At 36.6% G+C, this 17,693-nt stretch overlaps 1 protein-coding gene across 5 annotated transcripts in view; it reads left to right on the plus strand.

The window, feature by feature from the left end:
- Nucleotides 1–7,622, plus strand: part of GULP1 (GULP PTB domain containing engulfment adaptor 1) — a 148,951-nt gene extending 141,329 nt beyond the window's left edge. For all 5 annotated transcript variants that reach the window (XM_038181946.2, XM_072041297.1, XM_038181942.2 and 2 more), the window contains one exon: nucleotides 5,538–7,622. In XM_038181946.2, the coding sequence (XP_038037874.1) occupies nucleotides 5,538–5,609 (72 nt within the window). In that variant the 3' untranslated portion in view covers nucleotides 5,610–7,622. The remainder of the gene's footprint in view (nucleotides 1–5,537) is intronic.
- The last annotated feature ends 10,071 nt before the right edge of the window (nucleotides 7,623–17,693 follow it).

Raw genomic sequence — 17,693 nt, forward strand, 5'->3', positions numbered from 1 at the left:
GTTTGTTTTTTTTTTCCTAATATCTCTTTTATCTTCTTATGCTTTCCTTGGGTGCCTAGCGTCAGCGATGGTTGGTATATCATATTTTAATAATGGTCTTTAAATCATTTACAAATGAAATGTGCACTCGTTCATATATAGGATTTTCATTTATATGAATGTGTGTGTGTATATATATATACATAAACTTTTAAGATTTGTTTGTTATGTATGCAATCCTGTAAGTCAGGGACATTTTCAATTTTAGGAGCCTACAATTCTTAAGGTAGAGACAGCTGATTTTAGTTTTCTTGAGTTGACAATACTAAGCTTTCATTTTCTTTGCTGTTTGTTTTCCATGTGTTCTAGAGAAATGTCCAGTTCTTTTCTTTGGATTGTCATTGATGAAATGGTCTACCCAAACCTATGATATATAGATTTATTTTTTTTTTTTTGTACTAGTACAGTCACTGATGTAAAAGTGCTTATAATTGGAAATACTTTAAAACTTGCAATGAGCAGAAGATAGCTGTGCTAAAGGTCAGCGGTTGTTAGATACGGCCTATAAGGAAGAAGAGAAAAATGGCTGCTACAAAAGGCAAAATCACAAAGCATGTAGTGTGCTCTGAGAAGTCTAAAATTAGGGAACATGAAGGAAAAACATAAGCTGCTTTCCTTCTCTGAAGTGCCAAGTTAAGGGAGATGTCTTCACATTTTTGAAGTACAGCCTCAGCTTCAGTAAATATGTATATTTCAATAAACATGCAAATGCCATTTATATAATAAAACATCTAAATATAATTCTAAATAGTTCTAAATATAAGCTTATTCAGAGACAGTATTGTTAAATATAGCTTAACCTGAAGTCAGAGTGGCAAGCCAGCCAGTGGCTTGAGCAGCTCAGTCCAATCTGTTGTCCCGTTCCTCATATTGAGCTATGTCGGATGTCATGCCCCAGTCTGCAGAAAAGCTGTTTCAGAGTACATGTGTGCTGGAAGATGCCATGTAAGAAAAATGGGAGAAGAAAGCACAGCAAAGCAGAAGAGGCATTGGGGAATAAACTCTTCAGTAGTGGGTGCTCTTGCTTTGTATTCATTATTCTGAACTTAATGAGATCAGATCAAATTTCTCGATTTCTGGGGGAACAGCTTACATTTAAGCTTTAGGGAGAATCCAAATTTCATAGTTAGGCTCTTTCTGTTCCATTTCTCAGTCCAATTTCTGCTGATCTTCTTGGAGAGCTCTAAACTCCAACATGTGCTGAGATGTGAGTTTTACAGCTCAGACCTCTCTCTGATGACTCTCCAACCTCCTGTTTCCCCACCCTTGTGCTGAAACATATTTTCATCCTATTTTGACTGCATCCAGGCATTAATAAATCTATTTTCCCAGAAATCTTGCAGTGAAGGGAAGTTTCCCTGGATCTTGAATCATACCAACAACAGCTGCTATGATTTATTAAAATCTCAAGGTAGTTAATATCCTAAAGCTTCCAGGAGCTGCAGGCCATTCTCCCTGCGTGGCCCAAAGCAGTCAGGAGGCTTGTCTTATTTCCATCTGAAGTAAGTTATGCTCAGCTCTCTAAATTATCATCTCAGAGACATGTAGATCTATCATTAGTTCATTGGGTTTGGGCTGAATTAAACTCATTGAGTAAAGGCAGGTGGTGAAGGGATAAACAAGCTAACCTCAGGCAGAGCCGTAAGGGTTGACTTCGGCATATTTACCTTGTGATAAAATGGATGTACTTGCCCTTTTTTACTGCTTGTTGTTTTTAGCCAGATTAGTTGACATATTTATATCATGAAGAATCAAAAAATAGGTGGGAGTTCTGGAAGAGGGGTTGTTTTCAGGTTATATTTTCCACTGGAAACAAGCTTTGCTTCTCTAAGAGACCCATCACATCTGTTAGCAAAATATTGTCATTTTTCTGGGTAACTACGATATTCAGTACTTATGTTAAGTCATCTTGGAAGTTAAAAAGTTACTTGACACTGTTGTTATGGAGATATGAGCACAGAAGCAAGGCCCAGCACACTTTATAGTCCTTCTTCTTCCCATTCCTCTCCAGTATCTGGGAATGGTCAGCTGATTTGAACCATTTTCTGACTAAATGAGAAGTTGCTGTTTCCCGAGGCCTAAAAGTACAGGAAGGCATGGTGCACATGTTTCTCGATGAACAGGCAGTGTGTTATGCTAAGAACATATATTTGTAGAAGCTGAAATGTTTATATTGAATATTTTTAAATTCTGAGTATTAAAATTAATGATATCTATTTTATATATACAGTACGTAATGTGTACCAAGTGCCGACTATATGTCATTTTAAAGAAAAAGTATTCTGCCTAATACATTAATCCAGTTTATTATAAAAGGATAAAAATGAAACAATTTATAACTCAATTTATGACTACTCAGTGATTCCAACTGACATCATTATTATTACAGCTGTGAATGCTGGGTTTTGGAGTGGAGAGTAGAAGGTAGGCACATACTGTACGATGGGTATTATAATAATCATACAGTAACAACAAGTAGAAACCGTAAGAATTGAGAAAAGTGTGTGTATATGAAACGTATTCCTGAAAGCGGATGTAAAGCTGTAAGTGTTCTGCATCACCATGAAAACTACAGCATAGGATACTGATATTCTTGCCTGCATAAATCACAGTTCAGCTGTGTCTTGATATAAAGGAAAATCTGTTCTTAAAACCTTGTCTTTCTACAGCTTGGTTGATGACGGGTGATGGGGTGCAATTTTTAAATTATCATATATTTGCCAAAGTGGAATCTGCAAAAATACAGAATTATTGAAGAATTTGGAATTAGCTTGCAAAACTTGTGGGGCTGGGAATGGAGATGAATGTGGGAGATATCAAGTCTGTGCTATCCTGATCTTCAGGAATTTGATTATAATCACTTTGTTAAAGAGTCTTTTGGGATAGTACACTATGATTTTTTCCCTTTTTGTGGGCCACATTTAATTTAATGGGAATTTTGGTTGAGGCAGTCTAGCTTCCTTTGAGCGTCCTAGTTTATAATCCTACACACTTCTTTTCCTCTACCTTAAATACTCTTAAAAATAAATCTTTATTTGACATTCTTTTGTGGTCTGAAAAATGCCCTGGTGGCTATCCTGATGTTTTGTCTGTTTTTTGTCTTTTTTTTTGTCCTTGTGGATGCCCTGAAATTTAGATCCTACTAGTAACTGTAGGATCTGACCCTGTGATGACAGTGAGTTTTGCGTAACATAATAGGTGAACATCAGAAAAAATGTTCTATGATCAACATAGCAGCAGTAAGATAAGCACACTTAAAAAACACAGATCTGATTTGCTCTTAGGTGGCCAGAAAAACAGCATTGGACGTGCAGCTGCATGAGACACCAACAAACAGTGCTCAAATATAGAGAGGAAAGATAAGAGCATGCAGAAGGACCTGGAAAGTACGTGTGTTCAGTCATAGGGCTGGCACAGCTTTGAAAGTGCTTTCTGGGGGGCTATGTAAGAACTTGCATGTCCTTGTTAAACCAGTATATTAAGCATCTCCAGGTAAAAGTACTGACTATCCATTTTACAATCTCAAAACTGGAAGCATCCTTTAAATATTTAGACAGATTAATATAATATTTAGACAGATTAAGATAATTATATATTTTTATAATTTTATAATTTTTAAATTTTAGACAGTTTAAGATAATATTTAGACAGAGTTTAAGATGCACAGAAACTGAGGGTTTTATGATTCAGCAGGCTAAAATGTAGGGCTAATCCTAGGACTTGTGCCCTTGTGTAAGCAGTCCTGCTCTGTTACATCAACAAAACTGCATCCTTTGGGCAAATGAGCAATGCCCATTTATAACAGGTTGTGTTTGACTTGGAACTTCACACAGTTTGTTCGAAATATCTTCTGCATTGAACACTTTTCCTGATAGCTTGTTAAAAAGCACAGGGGGAAAAAAAGTCAAATATAGCAGTGAGTTTTGGCAGCACTATGTCACTCAGGTAAGGCACAGTTGGAAAAGGTTTACAATCCAGTAATGCTTTGTCTCACCATCTTATAATATGAATATTAGGAAAATGTGGATTTTGTTTGGAAGATATGAGATCATTTAGTAACCATCTCCAGGAATTTGATTCTGTTTCTCAGCATTGCTCTTCTGATGGTAGTAGCTGATGGGGTTATTAAATATTCATGCACTTTTAAAAATCTAGCATGTGGTTTACATTTGTTTGAAATGAAGCTGATGTGATTTGTGATTTATCTTTTAAAGCCAAAAGGTATCCTCTTGAGGTACTCCTATGCATTATGAGAAAAGACTTGAGTTTATGCCCAGTCCCAGTACAGGCTGGCTTACCAGAAGATTTATTTTGTTTACAACATGCTTGCTTCATAAAAGTACATAGTATTGATTTCATAGCACGTGATCAATGTTCTCCAAGTGAACTGTAGGCTCAGACCGTACTGAATTGAACACTGGAACAGGTGCCACTGGAGCTGATGTTCTCATGGCATTTCTATTCAGAGCCCCTGTTTCCAGTTGCTTGCACCTTTACAATATTTTCACCTAAACCACCAAAATTTTCTGGTTTTAAAGATGACTTTTCTTTTGGAGGTCAAGACATAAATAATCAGCTTATTTCAAAGAAAAAAGAGAAATGAAAACAAGAGTATTTTCCCCACATTAAAAGCAGTGTTGTTTTAGAATTGGTACATTTTGTAAACCTAATACAGGTACTTGAGAAGTAAGTTATTTTCAGTAGAGTGGGTGGGAATGTCTACTTTATCTTAGTGCTTCTGCTAATAAAATAGAAGAGACATTTTTATCTGAACTTTTTAAGAATTCCTTTGCTCTTTCTAAAGAACATCATATTTTATTTCATTGAGTGTTACGCGCCTTAGAAATTCACCTTTTGTTCTCTGCAATAAAGCAGGTATGATTTTATTTGCCTTTTAGCAAGGCTCAGATGACCGTAGGCTGTAAAGCATACACCTGTCAATGTAACCACACAGTGAATGATTCAGAACAAGCCTCTGAGATTTTGTTGAGTACCACTATGCTTTTCGTTGGAGTACTTCTAAGATAAGGGATTACTGATTGTAAGAGACATGTGGAATTAATAACAATGTCCATGACTTAGATCTCCTTTGAGTATAAATATAATAAACTTTTGTTTATATAACAGTCTAATCTTTCCTGCTTATAAACTATGTTGAATTTTACAAAAGAACAACATGGTTCAATTTATGTAAACTAATGTTCAATGTTTTTATTTTAATAATACTTTCTTCATTTCATACACAAACGTTATTTCTTTTGTTATAACACAGATAAATCCTTCTGTACATTAATGACTAAGAGAAATATAGAAAACCTGGCTGGCCAAATAATGTAAATGTGAGTTATCCTGTGAAGCATCCTTTCCAAAAGTCGTTGAAGTGCTAATGCTCAGAATTTGACCTAAAAATAAGCTTGAATTTACATGTTTGTAGGAAGAGGTGATATTCCTCCAGAAATTGCTTTCCTTTTTATTAACTATGTCTTGTTTCATTGCAGGAGGGGTTCAAAATGGGATTAACTCTTGAAGGCACAGTATTTTGTCTTGACCCACTAGACAGCAGATGCTGATGCCAAGAAAATAAATGTGAAATTCCTACGCAGTGTTTATTTCGAACACACATTCACAAGTATTATCCATGTGCCAAAAATTGCTTTTTTCAACATGTAAACTCTTATGAGGTTTGCTTCTGTAAAAATCCAACTTAGTTCCAGTCTTTCCCTGTACAAATGTAAAAAGTTGTATTTGTTTATGAAATATGAATTAAATTACACTGTTGTGTTTCTTTCTCTCAAACTTTTGCCCAAGTTTACTATGCTTTATGACTATTAGCCTGGAGAAGTTCTTCAGAAAGCTCACACATACCTCTCTCTGTAAACATGCAAGCATGATTTTTACATAATGCTTTACTTGGCAGTATTTTGAAATGAAATTTTTAAGCCATTATTTAAAGTTCAATCAGTCAAATGATTAATTGCAATTGCAGTTAAGAAAAGCAGAAAATACCTACCATTAATATATGCTTAAAAGAAATCTGAATGCTATGTAATTAATTTCTATTACCTTGTACAGTTATTACACTGTATATCTGTTGTTACTAGTTTGTAAAATCCATAATATTTTTAAGTCCTTATATCACGTTTTAGAAGCTAACAAATTGTTAGTCTGCTAATTAGTGTTTAATGAGCATAGAAGAGCTCCTAAATCGCAGAAATTACAAAGTCACTGCCCTTTGTTTTGATATTTTATAGCTAAACCATAAAGTATATAATTTGGAATTCATTACACGCTAACAATAATTTGAAAATAAGATTATGATCTTGCATTTACTTAGAAATTTCTGTAGTTTTGTGCACAAGCAGGCACTGTGTTTATTGGGATCAATTCTGTAAGTTGGTTTCAACACCTGAGCATTCACAGTCAACTCTTGGATATTATTTTCACGGACTGCATCAATATTGTATGTCTTAATATAATTTTGAAGCTTGCTGCAAGAATTGAGTATGTTAATAAGTCCTTCATACTCATTACTTGTTCGTGTTACACAAACAACTGCAAACCAAAATTTTCAACTGCTAGTGAGTTCAACACTGACCTGTCTATGCATACTCTTCACTAATCTTTAACATAAGCAATAAAATAATATGCTAAACTTATCTCAGAAAAGTATTATCATCAGTGTTTTGATGCCCGAACACCACCTTAGTTCAATTTAATCCTTCTAAAACTTCTCTTATTTTCCCCTTATAAAACATAAAGATGTGGAAAAAAAATAGAGCTTTTTGTGTATTTTTTCCTTTTTTTTATGAGAAGTTTTTTGTGATAGTGTTCTGGTTTTGTCCTTAAGAGTTACAGTTTACACAAAAAAATTATTTTGCAAATTCACCATCACATATATATCTTCATGCCCTGTTCAATGAAGTACTTCTGCAATAGCCTTTGAAAGTCTGCTGAAATGAATTCTTCCTGAATGCATTATTCCTCTTCTGAGTTTGACGTGTGCTCAGGTACCTTGCTGAACAGGGGCCTTAATGTTCTACATTACAATAGTCTTCCTTTCTGTTAGTGTCTTTTGAACATTCATATAGAATATTATATATAAATATATAAATATATATAAAATCACTAACAAATAGAATAGTATATGTTTCATAAAGAAAAGTCTTTATAATTTTGTTTGTCATATAGTATTTTGGAATTTGTATAATGAGGATGTTTAGTAGCCATAGTAATGGCCTTTTTTTAACAAATAGAATTTGTATTTTTATTGTACTTTAAAAAGCTTTACATAATAAGCATATATTTAGTGGTCATTTATTATCAATGGTAACATTAAGATAATATTTGCACATTTTAAGAAATGTTTTCTTTACCAATTTTTATGATAGTTGACTGCAAATGGCATGGTTAAATATTGCATAACTGGTCAATCCATACGAAAACGCTTAAATCAACACAACAGTGCATTTTTAATGAAAAGGCTCCGTGATCCAATTGGAAACTGTATTTCTATGTAATCCCAAATGTCTGTTTAATTTTGCCTAAAATAAATGTTTTTAAATAAATTGCATCCTAGAACACAATGTTCATTCAGTTAAATGCTTAATGGAGGGAGGGAGGGAGAGAGGGGAGGTGTGTAAATGTTGGGTAAGACCTGCCATGAAGAACAGTTCGGTCACCTTGGTAAGAATCACAGAATCACAGAATTTCTAGGTTGGAAGAGACCTCAAGATCATCGAGTCCAACCTCTAACCTAACACTAACAGTCCCCACTAAACCATATCCCTAAGCTCTACATCTAAACGTCTTTTGAAGACTTCCAGGGATGGTGACTCCACCACCTCCCTGGGCAGCCTGTTCCAGTGCCTAACAACCCTTTCAGTAAAGAAGCTCTTCCTAACATCTAACCTAAAACTCCCCTGGTGCAACTTTAGCCCATTCCCCCTCGTCCTGTCACCAGGCGCGTGGGAGAACAGACCAACCCCCACCTCTCTACAGCCTCCTTTAAGGTACCTGTAGAGAGCGATAAGGTCGCCCCTGAGCCTCCTCTTCTCCAGGCTGAACAAGCCCAGCTCCTTCAGCCGCTCCTCGTAGGACTTGCTCTCCAGGCCCCTCACCAGCTTCGTCGCCCTTCTTTGGACCCGCTCAAGCACCTCGATGTCCTTCTTGTAGCGAGGGGCCCAAAACTGAGCACAGTACCCGAGGTGCGGCCTCACCAGAGCCGAGTACAGGGGGACGATCACCTCCCTAGCCCTGCTGGTCACAGTGTTTCTGATACAAGCCAGGATGCCGTTGGCCTTCTTGGCCACTTTAGCACAGTGCTGGCTCATATTCAGCCGACTGTCCACCATCACTCCCAGGTCCTTCTCTGCCTGGCAGAACTGATGAAGAAATGGTAAGATCTCATAAGAGTTAAATCTACCGGTAAGAATCTGATGTCAGATGATGTAAAATTACAGACACGTTTTCTGGCCTTTGATTTTGGGTTTGGCCTGATCTGTAAACAGGAGAGAAAGTCTGTTTTATATGCAGTTATCTAATGCTAGTAATTAGAATTTTTTTGTTCCTCATTCCTTTCCTGTCTTTCTGCAGTGCTTCATGTATTTAATGGACTCTTTTTATTGCCTTTTTTTTCCCCCTTATAATTAGCTAATATATATAATAAGATTCTAAATGAACCTATTGGTTAGTGAAGGAGAAAAAAAATTCTTGTCACACTATAACTCAAAACCTATCTAACCTCTTATATTTGCAGAGCTGGGGCTTGGACAGTTTATAGGAGCGCTGTCAGGCTAGCAAGAAAGGGGTATGTCTTATCTCCTGTGAGTTAAACACAAGCTATTCTTTCCTTGAACTCCTGTGTCAGTGTTCCCACTAGTATTTGTGTTCTTGTACAGGTAATGCAATAGTGTTGCAAGCTACATTTTCAGAATGTTACTTTATGTATTTGAGACCAGGGTTTAGGTGATTGCTCTTGCTCTCCTTAGAGGAAATGGGAGTTCTCCCATTGCTCTGAAAATAACTTTGTCTTTGGAAGCTCTCTTGTTGCTAATTCCCAGTCCTTCAATTATATTTTAAAAACAATCTCTATAAATAAAATAAAATAATAAAATAAAAATAAATTAAATTAAATTAAATTAAAATAAAGCTTGAGAGCTTGTTCGTGAGAATGTCAAGTGCTTCTGCTAATTGTGTGACCTTGGGCATTACACTTTACAAAAGTCTCCTGTTTTTGAGCCTGAAAAAGAGTAACATCATCTAACATCATCTGCAGGATTAGACATATGGTGCTAAATTAATTGTGAATGAGAAATTTTTGGATTTGTGAATTTGCCCTAGAATATCAGGTTTGTGCCACTGCACTTTCTTATTTTGTTTGGATATCTTTTTTTTTCTCTTTTGTTTTCTTTTTTAAATTTCTTTGAGCTCTGCTCACACTGCTGACCATGCTCTGACTGCATTACTTCCTGATGTGTCGTATTGGATTTTAGTTCCACTTGTCAGCTGCCCAGCTACTGCACTGCCATATCACACCAAGCTGTATTAACAGCTAGAAGAAAAATTCCTCCCTTTCTATTTTTGATTATTTATTTTTTATGATGTGGACTGTTTTCTTTTTTCCTTCCCACCTATTTAGTATGCTTCCACATAAGTAAATAAGGTGCTTAGGTTAGAATATTTCTTAAGTTTATACAGGGTTAATTTGTATGTTTTCTTTTATGACTTTAATTTACTGAGCATCATCACAGGATGTTCTTAGCTTAACCCATTCCTCTTTATGCAGATTGGCTTGTAAGTGGCTGTCTTTTGTCTCTCCGTGTGACAGATTTCTGCTAGATTTATAATTGATCAGGTCATTCAAATTGGCAAAGATATATCCTTCATGTGGCAAAAGGCATTACATTTTATTTTGGCTTCCCTTATGGAAAGGAGGAGAGGAAAAAGAAAGTTCCCTGAGTCTTTTCGCACTTCTAGAGGTAAGCGTAACTGTGTAATCCCAAAGGTGATTGAATTTGCCAAGAAATGGAGCTGGCTTGGAGACTTCATTATGAAGATTATTTTTCAATTTGTTGAACTAAGCAGGGTCTCAGTCTCTCAGAGCAATTCTGCTTCACATGAAGAGTCCCTTCTGCAATGGCAGTGTGTCACTGCCTGAGAAGTCCCCAGTGAAACATTGAGAGCCCCCATTTTCCTTATATACTGTTGGTTGCTGCAGATTGTCACCCTTTGGACACTCTTAAGAAATATGTTAGTGAATGCAGCTGAGCTATCAGCTTTCTTAAGATGACATTTTGGGCTTTTGCTGCTGCTTTTAAAAACAGATGATGCAAAAGTCACTCTTAAAAAATACAGGTTAAAAAATCTAACTAGCCATACAGTCCAAAATGCAATCAAAAATGCCTGCAAGCTGGTGTTCTGTAAGCTTCAGCTAAAAGACAACAAAGCAAGTAAGCTTTAATACATAATTAACCTGCATTTTTTTTCCCCATTTTAAGACAAATGTTCTTATGAGAGACTGGGACATAAGTTGCATTGTCAGCTAGTGAAAATACATAGTACTTCTCATCAGTAGGACAGAGGAAAGGATCTCCTTATCTCCTTTTGACCAATTATTTCAGGTTGGAAGGGAACACTTTCTTCATAGTAAAGCCTGACATTTGTAATATATGTGGCGTTCTTGAGACACTTCAATATTCATTGTCAGTGCAGAGATTAAAGAAACTGCCCATTTATTTATTAAAACACTGCCTGGAATTTACAACATTCTTTCAGTGGGTTTCATAGACCACATAATTTTTGTGTGGGGTGGGGTAAAGGTTTTTGAACATGGTAATATGCCATTCAACCCTTTTGTGCTCAAGAAATATCTTGAGAGTCTAATTTATATATAGTTTGGGCTACAAAAGTGCAAGTTTATTCTCCCACAGTGAATTCTGGAATGGATTAAATTTTAAGGCTCATATGAATGGCAGAATCAGTGATAGAGTTTTTGCTTTTTTTTTTTTTTTCCACATTGTCCACTATTTAGTTCAGTAAAGATTTATGCCTTTGTAATAAAGAATAGGAAAAATAAGGAGCAGAATAGGAAGGAAGTATAGCAGAAAGATGAGGTAGAAAAAAATATCATACTGTGCATTTTACTAGCTTTATCATTTTGTTTATGAAACTTAACTGAGTTAATAACATCTCTCTCTGCCATATCAGCTTTTATGGCTATCTCAGGATTGCACAAGGGCCACCAAGAAGCAAATTTGACATATTTGCTATCAATGAGAACAGGTAGAGCTATCTGAGCTAATCTCTTTATTAATCTCCTTGTGATAAAAGAGCTTTCCCAAAACAGGAGTCTTGGAATAGACCCTTCAGGTTTTTCATGACTGCAGTTACCTTTGCAGTTTCATCCTAACGCAAAGCTTTTTGCATTAAAAAAGATATCTGGAAAATCCATTCAACTGAGTCTTCTTGGGGATCTACCACATATAGCATTTAAATAGTTGCAAGTTTTATTTCTTCTATTTTTAAATGTATTCTTTGAGCATTTTGTTCAGTTAAAAAAAAAAAAAAAAAAGAGAGAGAGAGATGCTTTTTGAAGCTTCTGTACAAAACCTAAAATATCTCCTGTAATACTTTGTTAGATCTGAATTAGGAACACAAAACCTAAAGTGTCTCCTGTAATATATTTTTCTTCTGGATCTGGATGGGGGAAAAAAAAAAAAGCTTCCTAAGCTTCCTATAATTACAGTTGGAGAAGTTGTTTGTGTTATGTGGCTGTAGACTAACCCTGAGCCTGAAGACAAAAAGGTCCTGTGGCAATATTGATTTGGTACAAGAAAGCACAAAGGTGGCCTGTTAGAATTGGAATATTTTGAGCTTGTTGCATTGAAAATAACGAGTTCTTTAGGAATCTCTGCTGGTTTGCTTTTGAAAATTTTATTATGTAGTTTATATTTATATAAAGGATCTTTATTTCGTTGTTTTCAAATAGTACTTTCTTTTTGTTTTGTTTTCCATATTGGAATAGAGCTACCATTACAGCAAAATAAAATCTCCTTCAATATTAATAATGCAGGATTATGTACCAGTGGACAAGTTCCCTGGTATAACCATAATGGATTAGGATACTATGAAGTAGGCAGAATAGATCTGAATTTCTGAGACACTGCAATCCTGGAAAAAAATATTATTAATAATAATAACAATAAGGCATGATCACCGTTGTAATTTGTGGCAGATTAACTTGGGATGCAAAACTAGCAATCACATTGTGGAAAGAAAAAATAAGGTAAGAGGGTTTTCATGAAGTGAGAGTTAAAGAGAAATTTCACATGAGAATGAAAATTGTGTTTGGGATTTTGTCTCTTTGGGTTTATCCATGCTCTCTTTCCAAGTGAAGCAATATTTATGTAGTTTTAAATGCTGATTAGACATACTCCTTCTGAGAAGCAAAAGCCTAAATAATTAGTGCCTCGTGCTGTTTTCAGATTATCAATAGCAGTGTCTAATGATCAAAAGTTTTATTCTGCCTTTCCAAGTTGTATGTCTGTTTTCTCATTGTTAAGGACATTAAATCTGTCCTTCAAGGTGTTTAAGGATTGTTAGCGTTCACTGTGTCTTATTAACTACCTGTGGATTGCCATAATATTTAATGTACACTGTAAAAAATTAGTCAAGCCTGTGATCTCATGTCATCAAAACTGAATGCTGTCATAACATCACAATAGGCTGAGGTATAAAATAGACTGAGGTATAAAACTGAAATAATATAACGTTGTGGAAGGTTTGATTATTTAAAAGACTTTTGAAAACACAGGTATTTTATAAGAACTAAATGTTATTAAAAAGTCAGAAATGTGTGACTAGAGACCTAAGCAAGCAAGATAAATTGCCTGTTGGCACTACAATAAATAAACCAGTAAGGCCACTAAAGCCACATGATTTGTATAGCCAAAATTAATTTACTTGAAATTTAGGAAACAGGGATTATTTTCTCAGGACCACAGATTTAGTCTGTCACAGACCTTCCTGGTTAAGAGGTTGAATGACAAAGGGGAAAAAAAATTCCACACAATATTCTAAACATTATTTGACTGAACTAATGTGTTGCTGCAGATTAAGGTTGAGCTAGTAACATGATCATCACCAGCAATAATGCAGACTGCATACAGAGGCAGTTTAACTAGTTAGAAATAATAACATTACTTGCTAAAGACATTCTGCACTGAAAAAAATATAAGAGAAGATTATCACTATTATGACTTCGGCAGTCTTATTTTAAAGTACGTGTGGAGGGATTGTCCTGATTCTCGGTGTGTTCATAAGCAGACATTACCGTCACAAACAATACTGGAAAGCAATGAGAAAGGAAAATCAACAAGAAAAACCTATATTAGCAGAGACCTCAGAAGACACCTGTGATGTTTAACTGTTCTGAAAAGAAGATAAATTTTGAGCATTTTTCAACTTATAATTGACTGAGAAAATGCTGCTGAGCAGTATCTATCACATATATAAATACTGCTATACCTTCGTATTATTGAGAGGTTTTATTTTTCAGAAACAAACAGTGGACAAACTGTGGGAAAATTACATGTTTACAGTGTCTAAAGGGACATTTTCGTATTGATCCATTCACATGAGAATTTGAAAGCCAGTATCTATTGCTGTACATGTTGCTTGGTGTGCTGTGTGAAAAGTAATGCACGAGTGAGTGCACCAAATGCTTTTTGTACAGACACCGATGCCTCCCAATGCAGCTCCTGAGTTAGAAGGGAAGTTTGAGGTGGTTAAACTGGGAGGTGCTTCATACACTGCAATTTCTAGACAGGAATAGAGATTACCAGACCTAGCGATGTTTGTAGAAATGTCAAGTCATTCCAGACCAGGATTTAAAGCACAGTGCAAGTAACTGCAGGCAGATGTTGAAAGCATTCCAGACACTGGCCCCCTCTGAGTTATAAAACAGAAAACATTTAAAATTTTCTTTTTCTCAGTCCAGTGTAAACCCTGGAAAATAGTACCTTTAGGTACATTCCTCCAGAGTCAGGTGTCAGGTAAAACAGGTATGACTCCCCATATTTAATTAAAAAGCAAAAAGATAGAAAGAGAGAAAGGATTTAATGGTATCTTTTAATGGTAGCTATGGTATCTTAAAAAAAAAAAAAAAAAAAAAAAAAAAAAAAAAAAAAAGCATTGCTCCTGTTTTATAAATTCAAGCTTTTGAACCTTTGAGTGGTTACTTGTACACGGGACACTCTACCTTCTATGCATTTTACTAATGCTTATTTTTATCATAATATCTGCTTAAATGTTATAACATTGTTTTTATTTTTCAATCTTTTAGTTCTTTTAGAAAACTCTATGGGAAAGTGTGAGGTATGCAAACTAGTTATATTTCAATATTCAGACAAGAAATAATGGCAGACACCTTTCTTAAAACCTTAAAACCCAGTCATCTACCTAGGAATCAAAAATTGCACATTGATGTTTCCAAGGGTAAGCAAGCCTACCAAGGAAAGCTGGAAAAAAATATTATGGTTGGCCCTGACAACCATGCTGTCTTCCAGGAATGATAAATTAGTTTGTAATCTACAGCTCCATGTGTTCTTGTAGTTGTGCTTTTTTCCACACTGCATGCAACAGCATCACGTGGGTTGAGCATTGCCTGAACCTGCTCCAATGTTACATGCCTGGAAAGTAGTCCTTGTGGCTACTCGCCAGGAGAACACCATTTTAAGCATAAACCAATGAAGAGTTTGTACTCCTTTAGATGAAAATGTACAGGGAAACAAGATATATATGAACTAAGAGGTATGGAGACATAGGGAAAGCTCAAGGTTTTTGAAGTTGTGTAAACTTCTTGAACAGCTGTGCTCTGCTTTTTCTGATGCAGGATACCAAAGGCAATTAACCCAGTGCTTAGATGACCTGTGCAGGTTGACTACAACTTGATGTAGCCACTTCTGAAAGTATTCCTATAATACATGTATATTTTTTAGTATTTGGCATGAAGTTCTAGGAGCTTTTTTTTCTTCTTCTTCTTTATTTTCTGCAGTTTGACTAATTTTTTCAATCTTTAACATCTCTTTTTAGGTAGGACAATGTTGTTGCAACTTTTTTTTTTTTTTTTTTTACCCATCTTTTGGATTTTAGCTTTATTATGATGTAGTTTGTCAAAACAAAGCATAAAAAATATGTGCTAGAAAAATTTTGATTACCTAAAGAAGGAAAAGTGAAGTGACATACTTTAGTTTTGTAAACATAATTTCTGAGCAAAATTACCATGTGGTGTTCTGGGATTTTCTAAATATTAGTTTTTCAAAGCTGAAGGGCAAGTGTGTGTTGACTTTTCACCACTGCTCCTGTATTGCATGTTTCCCAATTTCTTTATACTTGTTGGTATGGTAGGGTAGAGTCAGAAAAATGCTACTGCCTCTTTTTGTCTGTCTTTGTGTCATTGGCTTGCATACCATTCATGTATTATTGTATGTACCTGCATATCTAGATGTAGACATAAATAATAGTGTGTGTGTATATATATATATATATATATATATACATATATATGTATGAACTCTGTCTTTTTGTATCATTTCACTGTTGTGGAATTATTCCCTTAAGCTAAAAAAAAAAAAATAGCCTTAAATAGATTTCCAAATTCCAGGAGGGCACACCATTGAGGAGATTCACCCAAGGCTGCTGGCACCACAAGGCCACCTACTGGACATCACTGTCCTAACAGGGGGTTTATCAGGCCCAAATACACAGGAAGGGTTGTGTGGCCCAGCTGGCACTTCTAGCTCCATCTCATCAGAGATGGTGACAGGTACAGTTGAAGCAGAGACAGTGAGGAGATGTTCCAGTCAGAGTAGGAACAGGAGGCCAAGGTAGACCCAAAATCCCAGCCCTCACTGGCCTTGTTGACTGTGAAATACTTTATGTTTTAGGATGGCTTGCATGCACTGATGGGATGGCTGCATCCCAGCCTGAAATTAAATGAGCTTCCATTTGATGTTTCAGCCCTGGATTCCTCCTGACACTTCCAGCTCCCCTCTTTCTCACCCCAGCAAACCCTGGGCAGGCATAAGAATTATGCTTACATAGTCATATCCACACTAATTAATCTGGTCTCTTGAGTAGCTTATACAAGACTTTATTTTCTCCCCTTGAAAAGAAATCCTGCATTGAATCTCTGTTGATATGGCTTAATTGTTTTTTGTTTTGTTTTGTTCTTTTTTTCCCCTCCACAAGCTTTAATTACTTCCTGTGGAGCATCTGTCTCTGCTGAGAGAGAAATGAGGCTTCCAAATGCTGCTGCTTATAGGATGTGTTTGAAGTATAAGTATTCAAACCTCATGAAAGACAGACCAGATACTTGTGAATCAGTCCCAGCTTCACTTTAAAGGCTGTCTGGAACTCCTTTCTTTATGCGGCTGCCACCATGGTTCTCAGCAGTTTGTTTGGTGAGGAGATGCTGGCAGAGGCCAAGCCAAATATACTCTTGATTTCCTCAGTGCTCTCGTAGGACCAGTCTGTGGCTGTGGTGTAGATTAAATGCATATGGAAAATCGAATATCTGCTCCACAGGCTTGGCAGGCTCCACTGCCCAAAGTCCGCCACCCACAGTATTCTCCGTTACCCATATTCAGTTAATATTTTCATCCTCTTGTGTATTCCTGAAGACCCGTGTGCTATTTGTTAGAAATCTCAAACAAAGGGACCAAACGCCTCCTCCAAATTTTTGCATTATGTCAGGGTAAGGCCACACATCCAAGCAAATGGTAAAGCTTCCGGCTTCACCTCCACCACTGATGGATACCTCGATTCCTAAATGAGCCACTGCCTCTGGCTGCCATGCCGAGCCGTCTCAGGTCCTGGGCACTCCAGGGCACAGTCAGGATCCTGTGTGAGGGGGTTTCTTGATGGTTGGAAGAAGCATGTCAAAGAGCAGTGAAAAGACAGGCCTCAGAAGGTTCTTGTGGTAAATGTCCTCCCACAAACTTCTTTCTTCATCGACTATATTTAAGATTAATAGATTTTCTTCTGAGTCTTTGCCATTGTGGCCAGGGGCCTTCCTGACTTCTGCGGCGCGTTAAATACTCTTTAGTCAGAGTCACTCTTTGGCTCTGGTGGAGAAAATGGAGACGTGAACTGCAGGCCAGCTTCTGGGAACTGTGGGGCGCAGTATGTCTACACAAGGCCTGCCAAGGCTTTTCTTGGGCCAGGCCAGGTTATGACAGCTTTATCAGTTTCCTTTGGAAGCGGCTGCTGGAGCTGGTGTCTGGACAGTCTGGCTGGGCAAACAAGCACAACCACAGCGGCTGGTGTGAGAGATGGTTTGGGTTGGGGACAAAAATGAAGGGTTTTCACATCAGCAGCCTCTTATTGTGATTAAAAGGGAAAGGCAGAGGAAAGACTAGCAACTGAGGACAGTACAGGGAAAGGGAAGAAAGCTACCCAATTCTGTTGTTCAGTCACTATTTCTATTTTGTGTCAGTATTTTTAGCAACTGACAGAGAATAAATGAACTGCATTTCTTGTCTGCATGCATGTGCACACCTTCTGTGACACAGGGCATGCCCTTTTGGCTTCCCAAGTATTCACTGCCTGACTTCATATCTAATGATGCATGTGCTCGTGATAACATATGGAGAAAG

Source organism: Anas platyrhynchos, chromosome 7, assembly GCF_047663525.1.
Source record: "Anas platyrhynchos isolate ZD024472 breed Pekin duck chromosome 7, IASCAAS_PekinDuck_T2T, whole genome shotgun sequence".
Taxonomy (NCBI): domain Eukaryota; kingdom Metazoa; phylum Chordata; class Aves; order Anseriformes; family Anatidae; genus Anas; species Anas platyrhynchos.